We start from the raw sequence: 20,410 nt of genomic DNA, 5'->3' as shown, positions 1-20,410 counted from the left end.
GATTGAGAGAAGGTCAAATACTTATTTCCCTCATTAAAATGCAAATCAATTTATAACATTTTTGACATGCGTTTTTCTGGATTTTTTTGTTGTTATGCTGTCTCTCACTGTTCAAATAAACCTACCATTAAAATTATAGACTGATAATTTCTTTGTCAGTGGGCAAACGTTCAAAATCAGCAGGGGATCAAATACTTTTTTCCCTCACTGTATAAGCAGAAATGTCGGTAAGAACCGGTACTAGAACCACGCTGGTCCCCTAAAAAGGAGACTTTACATCAAAGTTAACATTGTTAAAGCTGGATTCAAATTGATCCCCCACCTTTGGCCTGTTCAGACTGTTAGCCTGTTCAGCCTGTTCAGACTGTTAGCCTGTTCAGACTGTTCAGACTGTTAGCCTGTTCAGACTGTTAGCCTGTTCAGACTGTTAGCCTGTTCAGACTGTTCAGACTGTTAGCCTGTTCAGACTGTTAGCCTGTTCAGACTGTTAGCCTGTTCAGACTGTTAGCCTGTTCAGACTGTTAGCCTGTTCAGACTGTTCAGACTGTTCAGACTGTTAGCCTGTTCAGACTGTTAGCCTGTTCAGACTGTTAGCCTGTTCAGACTGTTAGCCTGTTCAGACTGTTCAGACTGTTCAGACTGTTCAGCCTGTTAGCCTGTTCAGACTGTTCAGCCTGTTAGCCTGTTCAGACTGTTCAGACTGTTAGCCTGTTAGCCTGTTAGCCTGTTCAGACTGTTCAGACTGTTAGCCTGTTCAGACTGTTAGCCTGTTCAGACTGTTAGCCTGTTAGCCTGTTAGCCCGTTTCCTGGTGGCCTTTTAGCTGCCGACCTAGCCTGGATGACTGTCATTTATTAAAAACCTGAGTGAGATGTGAGGGAGGGAGTTATGGCTCCATGATGCCTACGTGACGTGTCCAGGCTGAACCAATTCAGATGGTCAGAGAACAAACAAAAAAGTATCCCTTCTGCTGTCTCGTACACTTCTGGAAAGAGGGTGGGACGTAGAGAAGGGTGGATAGAGATGGACGGAGGAGGGACAGACCGAGAGGGTGGGACATAGAGAAGGGTGGAGAGAGAGATGGAGGGGGAGGGACAGACAGGGTGGGACGTAGAGAAGGAGAGGGAGGGACAGACAGGGTGGGACGTAGAGAAGGGTGGAGAGAGAGATGGAGGGGGAGGGACAGACAGGGTGGGACGTAGAGAAGGGTGGAGAGAGAGATGGAGGGGGAGGGACAGACAGGGTGGGATAGGGGGCAGTGCCAGTCCTGTTCAGCTAATAGCTCTGACCTAGACATAACCCACTACAACCCCCCAACACACACAGGCTGACGCAACATACACCCCGTCCCCCAACAAGCACACAGGTCGACCCAGCCAACCCCCCCCCCCCAGCCTGCTCCACAGTCCTCTCTGCCAGTTTGGTGTCCCCGCTAGGGACTCGAGTCACAACCTGGATTCAAAGCTGCTCTCTCCAGGCTACAAACCCTCCCATCCCATCCAACTCTCCCACAACAGATGGAATGTTGTGTTCTCCCTGCCTCCCTTCCTCTCCTCCCGTCTCTCCCTCTTCACAGTCTTGAAGCTCTCGCTATCTCTCTACCGTCTCTCCTCCCTACCTCTGTGACTGATGTGAAGGGAGGGATAGAGGGAGCGAAGCAGAGTCCTGGTGGAGGGATGTAGGCAAGAGTCACGCTACAGACTGGGGGGGGGCTGGGGACCCCCCTCCCTCCCCCCCTCTGACTGGGGACACACAGGGGACAGGAGAGCCCTGAGAGACTAGAGGGGCTGGGGACACTCTCTCCCCCTCCTTCCCCCCCTCTGACTGTGAGAGACTAGAGGGGCTTGGAGGCATCGGGATGGTGATGTCAAATACAACCTCACTAATGCTAGCACTGAGCTAGCCTCATTTCATTGCAGACATGCTACCAATGTGGTTGGGATCTACAGTCAATTTCAAGGCTGGGCTGTGATGCAACTCTGTTAGTGCTAGGCCTCGTTTCACAACAGAGATACTAACGTAGTGGTGGGGGGTCATAATATGCAAGGCGAGGTTATCGGACATCCCCATCCTAACAGAATATAGCTGTGTTTTTCATTGGCTAATATAAGACATGAATAAACAAGAGGAGGAAGTCTGAGCCAGACAAACCACGTGTCACCCTGGCACACTGGGCTAGCCATCACCTCTACCAACCATATTCAGCACACTGGGCTAGCCATCACCTCTACCAACCATATTCAGCACACTGGGCTAGCCATCACCTCTACCAACCATATTCAGCACACTGGGCTAGCCATCACCTCTACCAACCATATTCAGACACTGGGCTAGCCATCACCTCTACCAACCATATTCAGCACACTTGGCTAGCCATCACCTCTACCAACCATATTCAGACACTGGGCTAGCCATCACCTCTACCAACCATATTCAGACACTGGGCTAGCCATCACCTCTACCAACCATATTCAGACACTGGGCTAGCCATCACCTCTACCAACCATATTCAGACACTGGGCTAGCCATCACCTCTACCAACCATATTCAGCACACTGGGCTAGCCATCACCTCTACCAACCATATTCAGCACACTGGGCTAGCCATCACCTCTACCAACCATATTCAGACACTGGGCTAGCCATCACCTCTACCAACCATATTCAGCACACTGGGCTAGCCATCACCTCTACCAACCATATTCAGCACACTGGGCTAGCCATCACCTCTACCAACCATATTCAGACACTGGGCTAGCCATCACCTCTACCAACCATATTCAGACACTGGGCTAGCCATCACCTCTACCAACCATATTCAGCACACTGGGCTAGCCATCACCTCTACCAACCATATTCAGCACACTGGGCTAGCCATCACCTCTACCAACCATATTCAGACACTGGGCTAGCCATCACCTCTACCAACCATATTCAGCACACTGGGCTAGCCATCACCTCTACCAACCATATTCAGACACTGGGCTAGCCATCAGCACAATAAGCTAAGCCTATCATTACAAGGTGCTGGTTTAGCTGGGAGCGGAGTGGAGTGGGTGAGGCAGGGGCACCCGTGATCGTTTATGACAGAATACAGGGACGGTCAGGACTGCCGTACGGGCTTGGTGACGGCCAGACGGGAGAGGCAAGTGGATCTGACCTTGGGGAACACACACACACTGAGTGGGTGGCATCACCAGGCAGTAACAGTCAGTCAAACACCAGGCTGTGTAGAGAGAGATCGTAAGATAGACAGGCAGGAAGGCCCAAATCAATTTCCTCCTCAATGATTTAACCTTGCTGGCCCTGCCTGCCCGGACATAAGGTTGAGGGCCAATCATTTGGCCGTGGACTGAAGTAGCTCTCCGCTGACCTTCCTTCCTTCTGCCTCTCCCTCTCTCTCTCTGCTGCAGGTGACATGGTGTAGGAGCCGTTACACAGAGACCTCAGTCACACACACACACTTTCCTAGTCTGAGAAATATTTACATATTTATGAGTGTAGATTAATTATGACTAGAATTCCTCAGCTATATCTGAACATTCTCCTGTTTAAATATCTACCAGACCTTATTGGTGGGTTTTGTTTAAATGAAATCCCCTTGGGCCTCCTTTCCACTGTAAAGAAAGAGACAGCGCCAAGCCCGTGATGGTTAAAATCTCCGTCTTCAAGAAGACCCTTTAGTACCACTTCTTTAAAATCTACATCAGAACAGATATGCTGTGTTTTAAATCACTACACATGCATGTGGGTTTTTACGGCAGGGGTAGCAGCATAGCAGGGTAGGAGATGTGAGAGTGGCGCTTCATTTACATGTATTAGCATGACATTAGCATGCAGCAAAATAGGTCTGGGACAGGGAACTGGCATTACTTCCTTGTGATCCTTCAGGTGGATCAGAAGTGGTAGGCTTGAAGCTGATTGAAGCTGGACGACGCTAGGCATTTGATCAAAGGCTGGCTCAGCAGCCTGACCTGAAGGAGTGGAGGGCTGGAGCTGACTTGGGGAGGGGAAGGCTGGGTGGGTCTAAGGCTGGTTGGAGGAAGGGAGTGGAGGGCTGGTTGGAGGAAAGAGGGAGTGGAAGGCTGGAGCTGACTGGGGAGGGGAAGGCTGGGTGGGTCTAAGGCTGGTTGGAGGAAGGGAGTGGAGGGCTGGAGCTGACTGGGGAGGGGAAGGCTGGGTGGGTCTAAGGCTGGTTGGAGGAAAGAGGGAGTGGAAGGCTGGGTTTGGATGGAGGAAGGCAGGCAGGGGGAGTGGAAGGCTGGATGGAGGAAGGTGGGAGTGGATGGCTGGAGGAAGGAGAGTGGGTGAGGAGAGCTGGAGGATGGAGGAATGAGAGAGGGAGTGGAGGGATAGATGGAGGAAAGGAAGGAGAGAGGAAGGCAGTGGAAGGCTGGGTTTGGATGGAGGAAGGCAGTGGAAGGCTGGGTTTGGACGGAGGAAGGCAGTGGAAGGATGGATTTGGATAGAGGAAGGCAGAGGAAGGCTGGGTTTGGATGGAGGAAGGCAGAGGAAGGCTGGGTTTGGATGGAGGAAGGCAGAGGAAGGCTGGGTTTGGATGGAGGAAGGCAGCGGAAGGCTGGGTTTGGATGGAGGAAGGCAGAGGAAGGCTGGGTTTGGATGGAGGAAGGCAGCGGAAGGCTGGGTTTGGATGGAGGAAGGCTGGGTTTGGATGGAGGAAGGCAGCGGAAGGCTGGGTTTGGATGGAGGAAGGCAGTGGAAGGCTGGGTTTGGACGGAGGAAGGCAGTGGAAGGATGGGTTTGGATAGAGGAAGGCAGAGGAAGGCTGGGTTTGGATGGAGGAAGGCAGAGGAAGGCTGGGTTTGGATGGAGGAAGGCAGCGGAAGGCTGGGTTTGGATGGAGGAAGGCAGCGGAAGGCTGGGTTTGGATGGAGGAAGGCTGGGTTTGGATGGAGGAAGGCAGCGGAAGGCTGGGTTTGGATGGAGGAAGGCTGGGTTTGGATGGAGGAAGGCTGGGTTTGGATGGAGGAAGGCAGCGGAAGGCTGGGTTTGGATGGAGGAAGGCTGGGTTTGGATGGAGGAAGGCTGGGTTTGGATGGAGGAAGGCAGTGGAAGGCTGGGTTTGGATGGAGGAAGGCAGTGGAAGGCTGGGTTTGGATGGAGGAAGGCAGCGGAAGGCTGGGTTTGGATGGAGGAAGGCAGAGGAAGGCTGGGTTTGGATGGAGGAAGGCAGAGGAAGGCTGGGTTTGGATGGAGGAAGGCAGAGGAAGGCTGGGTTTGGATGGAGGAAGGCTGGGTTTGGATGGAGGAAGGCAGAGGAAGGCTGGGTTTGGATGGAGGAAGGCAGAGGAAGGCTGGGTTTGGATGGAGGAAGGCTGGGTTTGGATGGAGGAAGGCTGGGTTTGGATAGAGGAAGGCAGCGGAAGGCTGGGTTTGGATGGAGGAAGGCTGGGTTTGGATGGAGGAAGGCAGAGGAAGGCTGAGTTTGGATGTAGGAAGGCTGGGTTTGGATGGAGGAAGGCAGCGGAAGGCTGGGTTTGGATGGAGGAAGGCTGGGTTTGGATGGAGGAAGGCAGAGGAAGGCTGGGTTTGGATGGAGGAAGGCTGGGTTTGGATGGAGGAAGGCAGAGGAAGGCTGGGTTTGGATGGAGGAAGGCTGGGTTTGGATGGAGGAAGGCAGAGGAAGGCTGGGTTTGGATGGAGGAAGGCTGGGTTTGGATGGAGGAAGGCAGAGGAAGGCTGGGTTTGGATGGAGGAAGGCAGTGGAAGGCAGTCTAAGTGGACTTATACTCCTTTCAGTGTCCTCTGTTTTTGTGCAGGTTTATCTCACGCAATTTATAATAATAATAATATAATAATAATAATAATAATAATAATAATATTATTCATGTTCAATGTCGTGCTGTTTTTCTAAAGACAATGCCTTTGCTTGTGGAGTAAAACCTGTCCTCAAGGCTGGTGCTTACAGGGTGATGGCAGTGTTAGGCTAGATCTGACTGGAGAAACCTCCTTTAAAGAGCTGGAGGTTGAGAGACAGGGAGCTGGAGGTTGAGAGACAGGGAGCTGGAGGTTGAGAGACAGGGAGCTGGAGGTTGAGAGACAGGGAGCTGGAGGTTGAGAGACAGGGAGCTGGAGGTTGAGAGACAGGGAGCTGGAGGTTGAGAGACAGGGAGCTGGAGGTTGAGAGACAGGGAGCTGGAGGTTGAGAGACAGGGAGCTGGAGGTTGAGAGACAGGGAGCTGGAGGTTGAGAGACAGGGAGCTGGAGGTTGAGAGACAGGGAGCTGGAGGTTGAGAGACAGGGAGCTGGAGGTTGAGAGACAGGGAGCTGGAGGTTGAGAGACAGGGAGCTGGAGGTTGAGAGACAGGGAGCTGGAGGTTGAGAGACAGGGAGCTGGAGGTTGAGAGACAGGGAGCTGGAGGTTGAGAGACAGGGAGCTGGAGGTTGAGAGACAGGGAGCTGGAGGTTGAGAGACAGGGAGCTGGAGGTTGAGAGACAGGGAGCTGGAGGTTGAGAGACAGGGAGCTGGAGGTTGAGAGACAGGGAGCTGGAGGTTGAGAGACAGGCAGGCAGAGAGACCGAGAGCTTTGCTCTGTCATTACCTCTGATGTTCCAGGCACAATGACTGATTCACTTTAAATACAAAGAGGTAGACTCACACACCTCTACTCACAGGCAAAAGACTACACAACCATGCTCACACACACACACACACACACACACACACAAAAGTAGACACACAACCCCCTCCCGACACATACGTTTTACTGAGCAGATGGCCATAGCGCCTACGGTCTTGTCTGTGTGTCACATTTACTACAGGACAGTTGCTGGCCTCCCCATTCCAGACAGAGACCAACTTAGTAATGTGACCCGTTTCAGGAAACTAGGCTTATGTCGTGCGTCACAACTTAACAGGAGAGGCATTTTAACGTTTTTTTGTTTTTGTTTGTTGTTGTTTTTTACATCAAAATACGTTTTGGGGCAGAAATGCGTTCTGGAAAATGTGAACTTTCATGTGCCTTAATAACAAACTTGTATACCATCTGTAAATACGAATACAATTGTTAAATAACGAGCCTAGTTGGTTTAGACATGAAAAACTACAGGAACCTTCCCGCTAGCCATGATTGGCTGAGATAATGGATGGGCAGGACATGCTGAGAGAGGAGTTCAGATTGGTCTGCCATGTAGCATGCTTCATTAAATAACATGAACTGCTAAGTATGTGTGGATAATCCTGCCTACCTCGGCTTTTAAAAAATATATATTATTAACTGAAATTTGTTTTGCTACTGCTAATAGCGTTATCAACAAAGCTCAGTGGGAAAATGTTGTGATGGAGAAACTTTCTGGAGGACGATCGTGCCATGCTGACTCTCTCGGACTCTGAAAATGAATCAGACAATGAGGAAATCCCTGATTTAGGTTAAAACTTTTTTTAATTCAACCAGATATTGTAAAGTCTTCTGATGACAATGGTGGGGGAAGAAAACAGTGTTGTTGTCACGGAAGAAGTTGACAAGAGTTTGCCCGGTGGAAGCAGAGAGATGATTGCCAAATGTGGAGAGTCCAAAGAGAGAACACAGAAGGATGTTGTATAAAACACCTGTCTCCGGATGACATCTTCAAACTAAGGGCAACCATGGCATCCGTGACAGAGAGGGAGAAGCGTCCATCCATGTATAGGGGTAAGAAAGTCTAGCTAAATTTTTCAGATATACATTTCAAATTTAGTCAGAAAGTCATTTTCATTGCAAGCTAAAGCGCACTGTTAGCTAGCTAACTAACATTAGCTGGCTGGCTCGCTATCTAACGTTACATGTGTGATCTGTGCAGGAGCCTTAGAAAGAGTTGGATGACCATTCAAATTGATTTTTCCCAGTCTGGGTTCTATTTTTTATAAGTTCCTAGTTGTTTTTAACGTGGCATTAGAGTTAGGATTATGGTTCATTGTTTAGCTAGCTAGCTACGTGTCTAAACAAAAGACTCCACTGTGCCAGTAATCATTTCACTGTACCGTTTACACCTTCTGTGTCCTGTGCATGTGACAAATACACATAGATTTTATTTGATATAGTGTGTGTTTACCAGAGACGGTAATGTGAAGAACAACATGACATTTGACATTTACATTTTAGTCATTTAGCAGACGCTCTTATCCAGAGCGACTTACAGTTAGTGAGTGCATACATTTTTCATACTGGCCCCCCGTGGGAAACGAACCCACAACCCTGGAGTTGCAAGTGCCATGCTCTACCAACTGAGCTACAGGGGACCTGCACCAAAGTCAGATTAGGGTACAGGCCAACGACTATATTAAGTTTATTTTTATTACTACTTTCACCACGTTTAGTCTTGAAATCTTTGGTTGTTTACTACACTGTGAATCCTTAAGGAGATGGGTGGGGCTAAGGCTTAAGAGGGTGTGAACGATGCTGAATGGGTGTAGACAAAGAAGAGCTCTCCAGTAGGTGTACCAAAACATTCGAGGGCCATTTTCTCAAAAGTGGGGTTACAAATTGATCAACTTTCAAAGCAGAATTACTTTCCCATTGTTCCTCAACTGTAGTGTATGATACCATATTCTAGCACTGAGTCTCTACTTTTATCCAATGTAAAAAACACAACTTCAAATTTTGCTACATAAGACCGAATCCAAATGGCCTTTTACAGAGGCTGGGCTGTCTGCAGTGGAGAAGACCTACCATATAAACCTGAATAGTCAGATCCCCCTGTACTGATAACAGAGGAGAGAGGAGAAACAGGGACAGAGAGAGGGAGGGGCGGCGAGAGAGGGAGGGAGGGACACAGAGAGAGGGAGGGAGAGAGAGAGAGAGGGAGGGACAGAGAGAGAGAGAGAGAGACAGAGAGAGAGAGAGACAGAGGGAGGGACAGAGAGAGAGAGGGAGGGACAGAGAGAGAGAGAGAGACAGAGAGAGAGAGAGGGAGGGACAGAGAGAGGGAGGGAGGGACACAGAGAGAGGGAGGGAAACAGAGAGAGGGAGGGACACAGAGAGAGGGAGGGACAGAGAGAGGGAGGGAGGGACACAGAGAGGGAGGGAGGGACAGAGAGAGAGAGGGAGGGACAGAGAGAGAGAGGGAGGGACAGAGAGAGAGAGGGAGGGACAGAGAGAGAGAGAGAGAGAGAGGGACAGAGAGAGAGAGAGAGGGAGGGACAGAGAGAGAGAGAGAGAGGGAGGGACAGAGAGAGAGAGAGAGAGGGAGGGACAGAGAGAGAGAGAGAGAGGGAGGGACAGAGAGAGAGAGAGAGGGAGGGACAGAGAGAGAGAGAGGGAGGGACAGAGAGAGAGAGAGGGAGGGAGAGAGGGACAGAGAGAGAGAGAGAGGGAGGGAGAGAGAGGGACAGAGAGAGAGAGAGAGGGAGGGACAGAGAGAGAGAGGGAGGGACAGAGAGAGAGAGAGAGAGATGGAGGGACAGAGAGAGAGAGAGAGAGGGAGGGACAGAGAGAGAGAGGGAGGGACAGAGAGAGAGAGAGAGAGGGAGGGACAGAGAGAGAGAGAGGGAGGGACAGAGAGAGAGAGAGAGGGAGGGACAGAGAGAGAGAGAGAGAGAGAGAGAGGGAGGGACAGAGAGAGAGAGAGGGAGGGACAGAGAGAGAGAGAGAGGGAGGGACAGAGAGAGAGAGGGACAGAGAGAGAGAGAGGGAGGGACAGAGAGAGAGAGAGGGAGGGACAGAGAGAGAGGGAGGGACAGAGAGAGAGAGGGAGGGACAGAGAGAGAGAGGGAGGGACACAGAGAGAGAGAGAGAGAGAGAGAGAGAGAGAGAGGGAGGGAGGGACACAGAGAGAGAGAGAGAGAGAGAGAGAGAGAGAGAGAGGGAGGGAGAGAGAGAGAGAGGGAGGGACACAGAGAGAGAGGGAGGGACACAGAGAGAGAGGGAGGGACACAGAGAGAGAGGGAGGGACACAGAGAGAGAGGGAGGGACACAGAGAGAGAGGGAGGGACACAGAGAGAGAGGGAGGGATACAGAGAGAGGGAGGGACACAGAGAGAGAGAGCTAGAGAGAGAGAGGGAGCTAGAGAGAGCTTGAGAGTATCCTGTAGAAATGTACATTTTAATGGGAGAGCAGGGGTGAATCCGGTCCCCCTTATCGTAACACTGGGAGCCATGTTGAACACAATGACACTGGCCTGAGGTAACACACGCTGTGCATCTCAATCTACCCAAATCCCACCTACAGTTCACAGTAGACCTGGAGGAGGATGATGCATGGATGCATACTACTGTTACACTGACTGACAATGAAACACACCAGCCCCTTCTCCCTTCATACACACACCAGCCCCTTCTCCCTTCATACACACACCAGCCCCTTCTCCCTTCATACACACACCAGCCCCTTCTCCCTTCATACACACACCAGCCCCTTCTCCCTTCATACACACACCAGCCCCTTCTCCCTTCATACACACACCAGCCCCTTCTCCCTTCATACACACACCAGCCCCTTCTCCCTTCATACACACACCAGCCCCTTCTCCCTTCATACACACACCAGCCCCTTCTCCCTTCATACACACACCAGCCCCTTCTCCCTTCATACACACACCAGCCCCTTCTCCCTTCATACACACACCAGCCCCTTCTCCCTTCATACACACCAGCCCCTTCTCCCTTCATACACACCAGCCCCTTCTCCCTTCATACACACACCAGCCCCTTCTCCCTTCATACACACACCAGCCCCGTTCTCCCTTCATAAACACACCAGCCCCGTTCTCCCTTCATAAACACACCAGCCCCGTTCTCCCTTCATAAACACACCAGCCCCTTCTCCCTTCATACACACACCAGCCCCGTTCTCCCTTCATACACACACCAGCCCCGTTCTCCCTTCATAAACACACCAGCCCCGTTCTCCCTTCATAAACACACCAGCCCCTTCTCCCTTCATACACACACCAGCCCCTTCTCCCTTCATACACACACCAGCCCCGTTCTCCCTTCATAAACACACCAGCCCCGTTCTCCCTTCATAAACACACCAGCCCCTTCTCCCTTCATACACACACCAGCCCCTTCTCCCTTCATACACACCAGCCCCTTCTCCCTTCATACACACCAGCCCCTTCTCCCTTCATACACACACCAGCCCCGTTCTCCCTTCATACACACACCAGCCCCTTCTCCCTTCATACACACACCAGCCCCTTCTCCCTTCATACACACACCAGCCCCTTCTCCCTTCATACACACACCAGCCCCTTCTCCCTTCATACACACCAGCCCCTTCTCCCTTCATACACACACCAGCCCCTTCTCCCTTCATACACACACCAGCCCCTTCTCCTTTCATACACACACCAGCCCCTTCTCCCTTCATACACACACCAGCCCCTTCTCCCTTCATACACACACCAGCCCCTTCTCCCTTCATACACACACCAGCCCCTTCTCCCTTCATACACACCAGCCCCTTCTCCCTTCATACACACCAGCCCCTTCTCCCTTCATACACACCAGCCCCTTCTCCCTTCATACACACCAGCCCCGTCCTCCCTTCATACCTGGTGAAGTCGGTCATCTCCATCATGATCATACACATCTGTTTGGCCAGGACGATGATGTCGTTGCCGGAGTCGTCCCACTTGGACACCTCAGCGTCCAGCTTGCTCTTCTCCTCCTGGAAACTGGCCACCTGCTCAGCGATCTTAGCCTTCTGCTCCTGGGGCAGCTGGGCCATGATAGCCTGGTAGAGGAGGAGAGGAGAGTTATAGAACAGAACACTGAGCTGTTATAGCCTGGTAGAGGAGGGATGAAGGAGAGGGGTTGAGGAGTATAAAACATTACATTGGGCCATGAATGCCTGGGTATGGAGAGGAGAGGGTTCTACTGGAAGATAGGTACCAGGACACTACACATTGGGCCATGAATGCCTGGGTATGGAGAGGAGAGGGTTCTACTGGAAGATAGGTACCAGGACACTACACATTGGGCCATGAATGCCTGGGTATGGAGAGGAGAGGGTTCTACTGGAAGATAGGTACCAGGACACTACACATTGGGCCATGAATGCCTGGGTATGGAGAGGAGAGAGAGAGAGTACTATGCCAGATGAATATATGACATTATACTACACCACATTTCTGGTTAGGCTTTTATTGATGTTTTATCTGGGGAAGCTGGGCTATGACAGCCTGGAACAGAGAGCATGAGAGTACGTGGAAAATAGAAGAGGGGGTTTACAGTGCACTCAGAAAGTATTCAGACACCTTGATGTTTTCCACATTTCGTTACGTTACAGACTTATCTAACACTATGATTTTGAACGCTGAGCTGTAGTCTGTGAACAGCATCCTCACATAAGTGTTCCTATTTTCTAGGGGCAGAGTAGAGTAGAGTGCAATTGAGATTGCGTTGTCTGTGTATCTGTTGGGGCGGTATGCAAATTAGAGTGGGTCCAGAAAGTCTGGGATGGAGTTTCAAAGCACTTCCTTAGTGCAACAAGGTGGTAGTCAGTGGCAGGATGCCTTAAGAGTTTTTGGGAACAGGAATTAGCTTTTGTTTGTAAACAGGAAGCAGGAGTATAGAGTCATGATCTGACTTGCCAAAGGGGGGACGAGGGAGGGCCTCGGTATGCTTGCTTGTGGGTTGATTAAGTGGTCTAGGACTATCGCCCCCTAGTGGCGAAGCAGACATGTTGACAGAAGTTGGGAATCACGCATCTTTAGTGCAAAAATAAAAGCAGCTTCCAGGTTTCTTGATTGTTTATTGCTTCGTACAGTGGCAGCTTGTTGTGGTGGTTGTCCTGAGGTGGAATATATATATCAGTCACGACAACAGATGAAAACCCTCTCTGGGAGGTATTTGACCATCAGGTATTCCAAGACGGTTGAACAATGGGTAGAGACTTCCACTGCGCTAGTCTGCAAACTATTTGCTGTTGATGAAGAGACATACCCCTTCCCCGTCTGGATGTTCCTGAATCCGATGTCCTGTCTGCTTAGTGAATGGAGAATCCATTGGTATTGAGGTTAGTAACTGCCGATCTGATGTTCAATTTTTTTTGTCGATCACAGGAAAAAAACAGTTACGATAAAATGCCACAAAAAATAAATAAACACTAAATAGCTAAGTTGGGTCGGAGCATGCAAACGGCAGCCATACAGTACGGCGCCATGTGATTTGGGATCAGTTTTGCCCTTTAGCTCAGAATTAATAACATTACATGACATGGGGGGACCTGATCCTAGATCATCGCTTGGACACACTTGATACATACGGGCCTCTGAACTACGCTCATGTGATGAGTGACCTTGCCCTAAAAGAGACCTGGAAGACTCGCGTTAGCTCCCAGACCTAATGCCTTAGATTTAGCTTGGAGAAGAAACAGTCAGGCACTCACCAAATGGCCTTTATGTTTTTTATAAGTATGACCTTCAGGTCAAGTCCTAATGATCTTAAATTAATGAATTTCCTTGTATTCATTCCTAAGGCTTAGAGCAACTGAAGACACTAAAAAAACACTACAAACTACAAACGCTACAAACTACAAACACTACAAACTACAAACACTACAAACGCTACAAACTAAACACTACAAACGCTACAAACTACAAACACTACAAACGCTACAAACGCTAAACACTACAAACACTACAAACACTACAAACACTACAAACTACAAACACTACAAACACTACAAACGCTACAAACTACAAACACTACAAACACTACAAACGCTACAAACTACAAACACTACAAACGCTACAAACTACAAACACTACAAACACTACAAACTACAAACACTACAAACACTACAAACGCTACAAACTACAAACACTACAAACACTACAAACACTACAAACTACAAACACTACAAACGCTACAAACTACAAACACTACAAACACTACAAACACTACAAACGCTACAAACTACAAACACTACAAACGCTACAAACTACAAACACTACAAACACTACAAACTACAAACATTACAAACACTACAAACTACAAACACTACAAACGCTACAAACTACAAACACTACAAACACTACAAACACTACAAACTACAAACACTACAAACGCTACAAACTACAAACGCTACAAACACTACAAACACTACAAACACTACAAACGCTACAAACTACAAACACTACAAACACTACAAACACTACAAACACTACAAACGCTACAAACTACAAACATTACAAACACTACAAACTACAAACACTACAAACGCTACAAACTACAAACGCTACAAACACTACAAACGCTACAAACGCTACAAACACTACGAACACTACAAACGCTACGAACACTACAAACACTACAAACACTACAAACACTACAAACGCTACAAACACTACAAACTACAAACACTACAAACACTACAAACACTACAAACTACAAACACTACAAACACTACAAACACTACAAACACTACAAACACCCCTTGTAGAGAATCTTACAGCTAAACTTGAAGCCGTGATAGAGATGGCAGAGCAACAGAATGATTGTAGTTCAGTAGGAAATAAGGATGTTCTATTTCCCTGATGCATAACAAGAGGGCTATAACGAGGTCACGCCGCGCTTCCACACCAACTAACATATTTCTCATCAATGTAGCCCCCCTCATTTGGCCAATGACTGGATGTATTAATACATGTATTGCCAAGGCAACAGAGGGAATATTGAAAGAGCGTGTGTTTACCCATTGGTGTGTTTTTTGTACTGTGTGTGTTTCTGTAGGCCTTCTCTCTGGGTGTGTGTGTGTGTGTGTGTACTCTGTGTGTGGTAGGGCAGTGTTTGAGGTTGGAGACAGTATTAACCTGAGTGTTCTGTTGACGAGAGAGGCAGAGAGAGAGATATGAATACTAATGCACTGTGGCACCACAGCAGACAGACTAATGCACTGTGGCACCACAGCAGACAGACTAATGCACTGTGGCACCACAGCAGACAGACTAATGCACTGTGGCACCACAGCAGACAGACTAATGCACTGTGGCACCACAGCAGACAGACTAATGCACTGTGGCACCACAGCAGACAGACTAATGGACTGTGGCACCACAGCAGACAGACTAATGCACTGTGGCACCACAGCAGACAGACTAATGCACTGTGGCACCACAGCAGACAGACTAATGCACTGTGGCACCACAGCAGACAGACTAATGCACTGTGGCACCACAGCAGACAGACTAATGCACTGTGGCACCACAGCAGACAGACTAATGCACTGTGGCACCACAGCAGACAGACTAATCGTCTGCTCTTCATTTCCTTCCAACCAGCTCAGGACAGGGTTGCATCCCACATGGCACCCTATTCCCTGTGAAGAGCACTACTTTGGACCAGATCCCTGTGGTTAGCGCAATATATAAGAAATAGGGTCCCATTTGAGACACACGCCAGAGTACAGGGAATACAAATGTGGAGAGAAGAGGGGTCATGACATTAAAGCATTTACAATATATTCTTAAAGGAACCATAATATCATGCATGCAGTCACTAGCCAGGCAGGAAGCATTATAGAACTATAATTGAATAGAGAAAGGTAACCAGGCTAGTGATGATGCTATTCCTGCTATTCCTGTTATCTATTATACATTCTGAAACTATTCAGACCCCTTGACTTTTTCTACTTTTTTGTTACGTTACAGCCTTATTCTAAAATGGATAAATTGTTTTTTTCCCCCCTCATCAATACCCCATAAAGCAAAAACAGTTTTATAGATTTTTTTTGTGTGCAAAATGTATAAAAAAAAAAAAATGGAAATATCACATTTACATAAGTACTCAGACCCTTTACTCAGTGATTACAGCCTTAAGTCTTCTTGGGTATGATGCAACAAGCTTGCCACACCTGTATTTGGGGAGTTTCTCCCATTCTTCTCTGCAGATCCTCTCAAGCTCTGTCAGGTTGGATGGGGAGCATCCAGGCTATTTCCAGGTCTCTCCAGAGATGTTCGATCGGGTTCCAAGTCCGGGCTCTGTCTGGGCTACTCAAGGACATTCAGAGATTTGTCCCGAAGCCACTCCTGCGTTGTCTTGGCTGTGTGTGCATAGGATCGTTGTCCTGTTGGAAGGTAAACCTTCGCCCCAGTCTGAGGTCCTAAGCGCACTGGAGAAGGTTGTCATCAAGGATCTTTCTGTACTTTGATCCGTTCATCTTTCCATCGATCCTGACTAGTCTCCCAGTCCCTATCGCTGAAAAACAATCCCAAAGCATGATGCTGCCACCACCATGCTTCACCATAGGAATGGTGCCAGGTTTCCTCCAGACGTGACGCTTGGCATTCAAGCCAAAGAGTTCAATCATGGTTTCATCAGACCAGAGAATATTGTTTCTCATGGTCAGAGTCCTTTAAGTGCCTTTTGGCAAAATCCAAGAGGGCTGTCATGTGCCTTTTACTGAGGAGCGGCTTCCGTCTGGCCATTCTACCATAAAGGCCTGATTGGTGGAGTGCTGCAGAGATGGTTGTCATTCTGAAATGTTCTCCCATCTCCACAGAGGAACTCTGTCAGAGTGAACATCTGGTTCTTGGTCACCTCCCTGACCAAGGCCCTTCTCCCCCGATTGCTCAGTATGGCCGGGCAGCCAGCTCTAGGAAGAGTCTTGGTGGTTCCAAACTTCTTCCATTTAAGAATGATGGAGGCCACTGTGTTCTTGGGGACCTTCAATGTCAACAGTCCGGGTGGCCATTTGATTAATTGTTCAGCAGTCTTATGGCTTGGGGGTAGAAGCTGTTAAGGAGCCTTTTGGTCCTAGACTTGGTGCTTAGGTACTGCTTGCCATGCGGTAGCAGAGAGAAAAGTATATGACTAGGGTGACTGGAGTCTTTGACAATTATTTTGTCTTTCCTCTGACACCGCCTAGTATAGAGGTCTTGGATGGCAGGAAGCTTGGCCACAGTGATGTACAACATGTGACATGCTGGTAGAAATTAGGTAAAACAAATGTAAGTTTCCCTGAATTAAAGTCCCCGGCCACTAGGAGCGCCGCTTCTGGATGAGCATTTTCTTGTTTGCTTATGGCCTTACACAGTTCATTGAGTGCGGTCTTAGTGCCAGCATCGGTTTGTGGTGGTAGATAGACAGCTACGAATAATATAGATGAGAATTCTCTTGGTAAATAGTGTGGTCTACAGCTTATCATGAGATACTCTACCCCAGGTGAGCAAAACCTTGAGACTTCTTTAATATTAGACATCGCGCACCAGCTGTTATTAATAAATAGACACCCCCCCGCCCGTCTGTCCTGCCGATGTATGGAGAATCCCGTCAGCTCTATATTATCCATGTCGTCGTTCAGCCACGACTCGGTGAAACATCAGATATTATAGTTTTTAATGTCCCGTTGGTAGGATATTCTTGATCGTAGATCATCCATTTTGTTTTCCAATGATTGCACGTTGGCCAATAGAATGGATGGTAGTGGAAGTTTACTCACTCGCCTACGAATTCTCAGAAGGCAGCCCGACCTCCACCCCCTTTTTCTCTGTCTTTTCTTCACGCAAATGACGGGGATTTGGGCCCGTTCCAGAGAAAACAGTATATCCTTCGCATCGGACTCATTCAAAAAAATTTTTTTGTCTAGTTCGAGGTGAGTAATCGCTGTTCTGATGTCCAGAAGTTATTTTCGGTGATAAAGATACGGTAGCAGCAACAATATGTGCACAATAAGTTTTTAAAAAATAAGTTACAAACAACGCGAAAAAACTAACAAAATAGTTAGTGATACTCCGGCGCCATTACAACAGGAAAAAGATGAGAACATTATCTGAATGGGAGGCCAGTCCTGTTTACTCCCTATGCCCCCTGGCCTGTTGTCAGATCTGACCTGGCAGTGTGTGAGAGGGGGAGTCTGGATAACCATGCCTGTCTGAATGGAAAGGCCAGACTATCTGTGAGGGGGTCAAGGGAGCCCTGGTGTGAACGAGGTGTATTACCCACTGAGATGGCTTGTAGACGGGGTGGAGGAAGAGAGGTGTGTGTGTGTGGACTCACCCTGGCACTCTGGCCTGCGATAAGCTGGTCATCTTCTGTCTGCACGCTGGTCCTGCTACGAACATCAAAGTCCTCCGTCTCAAAGTCAGAGTCATCCAGCTCTTCAGGAGTCTACAGGGGAGGAGAGGAGAGAGGGAGGAGGGAGGAGATGAACAGGGGGTGGGGGGGTTGGAATGAGGAGGAAAAGGAAAACCAAATGAGAAAGAAAGTGTGTTAGAGCACCAGCTACAGCCGCCACAGAGAGATGTCTTCTTCCCCTCCTCACCAGCAGCCTGCAAACACTATCTCACTGGTTAGACTGTAAACTCTCCTTCTAGACTCACATTAAGCATCTCCAATCAAAAGTTAGATCTAGAATCGGCTTCCTATTTCGCAACAAAGCCTCCTTCACTCATGCTGCCAAACATGCCCTCGTAAAACTGACTATCCTACCGATCCTTGACTTCGGCGATGTCATTTACAAAATAGCCTCCAACACTCTACTCAGCAAATTGGATGTAGTCTATCACAGTGCCATCCGTTTTGTCACCAAAGCCCCAAATCCCTGCCTTATCTTAGCTCATTGGTCACCATAGCAACACCCACCCTAGTCTGCGCTCCAGCAGGTATATCTCACTGGTCATCCCCAAAGCCAACACCTCCTTTGGCCGCCATTCCTTCCAGTTCTCTGCTGCTAATGACTGGAACGAACTGCAAAAATCTCTGAAGCTGGAGACTCTTATCTCCCTCACTATCTTTAAGCATCAGTTGTCAGAGCAGCTTACCGATCACTGCACCTGTACACAGCCCATCTGTAATTAGCCCACCCAACTACCTCATCCCCATATTGTTATTTATTTTGCTCTTTTGCACCCCAGTATCTCTATTTGCACATCATCTCTTGCACATCTATCATTCAAGTGTTAATACTAAATTGTAATTATTTTGCACTATGGCCTATTTATTGCCTTACCTCCATAACTTACTAAATTTGCACACACTGTATATATATTTTCTGTTGTATTTATGACTTTATGTTTTGTTTTACCCCATATGTAACTCTGTGTTGTTGTTGTTTTTAATCGCAACTGCTTTGCTTTATCTTGGCCAGGTCGCAGTTGTAAATGAGAACTTGTTCTCAACTGGCTTACCCGGTTAAATAAAGGTGAAATAAAGGTGTCCTGTCTGTGCATTTTGAGAGGGAAAATGAAGCTAGGATGAAACGTATCGGGAGTAAAATGCTTCAAATCAGACCATCACCTGGCCCTGTCATCACTAGGGGAGGAGGGGGAGGAGGGGTAGAGGTTTCTAGTGAAGAACACTGCAGACAACCGCCTGTCTGGTGGTATCCTGTCTGTGAGGCTCAGTTGGTAAGAGGGTGGCACTAGCAAGGTCAAGGGTTCAATTCCCTCAGAGATCACATAACACGTACTAAAGTGTCTTCACTCAGTGGAAAAAACTGTACGTGCGAGAGTAGTGTCAATTCACGAGAATCCATAGTAAACAGTTTTGTTGTGTTCGCTTCGCAGCCCTTGAGAATTATTGTTATTGTTGTGTTGTTCCTTTTGACTCACCTTATATGTCCCTTGGGAGCCACCGTACCTGCCTGCGCCAAACAGTTATGTTTTATCTCACGAACGAACGAGAGTTGTAGCTAGTACACCCGAGTGGTTTATAAATAATTTAGCTAGTCTTGTTCGTCTACATAATAGTATTCTCTCTTGAAATCGGAGTTCCTTGTTTCCCCAGCCGTAGCCTGCCTATGTGCCTATGATCGAAATAAACATAGGTAGGCAGCCATTGTTTTCAAACATGTATCCTATTTGACTGATAGACCTTAGCTTCCAGCCCAATACATTTTTAACTATATCTTTAGTCTACTTGGCAATAGGGAAGATCATAAGAATTCCTCTTCTACAAATAACCCACGCAATTCAACAGCTTATTTTACCAGCATTTGCTCCACAGACGCAAGTAAAATATAATTTATTTCTAATTTGACGCGCTGTAACGCCGTTGACACTCACGACCTGTCTGTTTTCTCTCATTCACTCCTGTGCATTCTAATTCCAGCGTGTTCACGCGCACCAAAAACATTTTTCATTTGATTTGGGCTTCAAGTCCCTTGGGTAAAAGCATCTACTAAGTGGCATACTTATAATATTGATTGTAATCCTCCAACCCTTTTTCCTTGTCCAAAGCCCTGACCTGAATGCCAAACATGTAACATACATCTCCTCCCATCCTGTGTTAGTATGGCTGACATGACGTTAGCAAGGCCTCGCTTGACTGACAGAAAATACAATCAATTTGGTGGTTGTGATATGAGAGAAGAGGAGAGAGAAGGAGAGAGAAGAGGAGAGAGAGAAGAGAGAGAAGGAGAGAGAAGAGAAGAGAGAAGGAGAGAGAAGAGGAGAGAGAAGAGAAGAGAGAAGGAGAGAGAAGAGGAGAGAGAGAAGAGAGAAGAGGAGAGAGAAGAGAAGAGAGAAGAG

General features: G+C 48.2%; 1 protein-coding gene across 2 annotated transcripts in view; it reads right to left on the bottom strand.

The window, feature by feature from the left end:
• Nucleotides 1-20,410, bottom strand: part of LOC311124377 (catenin alpha-1-like) — a 66,042-nt gene that overhangs the window by 30,904 nt on the left and 14,728 nt on the right. For both annotated transcript variants that reach the window (XM_084198538.1, XM_084198539.1), the window contains exons 4-5: nt 17,940-18,050; nt 11,492-11,673 (exon numbers count right to left, since the gene is read on the bottom strand). In XM_084198538.1, the coding sequence (XP_084054664.1) occupies nt 11,492-11,673; nt 17,940-18,050 (293 nt within the window). The remainder of the gene's footprint in view (nt 1-11,491; nt 11,674-17,939; nt 18,051-20,410) is intronic.

The sequence above is a fragment of the Coregonus lavaretus genome (assembly GCF_964263955.1).
Source record: "Coregonus lavaretus genome assembly, contig: HAP1_SCAFFOLD_3064, whole genome shotgun sequence".
NCBI classification, from domain to species: domain Eukaryota; kingdom Metazoa; phylum Chordata; class Actinopteri; order Salmoniformes; family Salmonidae; genus Coregonus; species Coregonus lavaretus.
The sequence above is the reverse complement of the archived record's forward strand: the minus strand, read 5'-3'. Positions and strand labels throughout refer to the sequence as shown.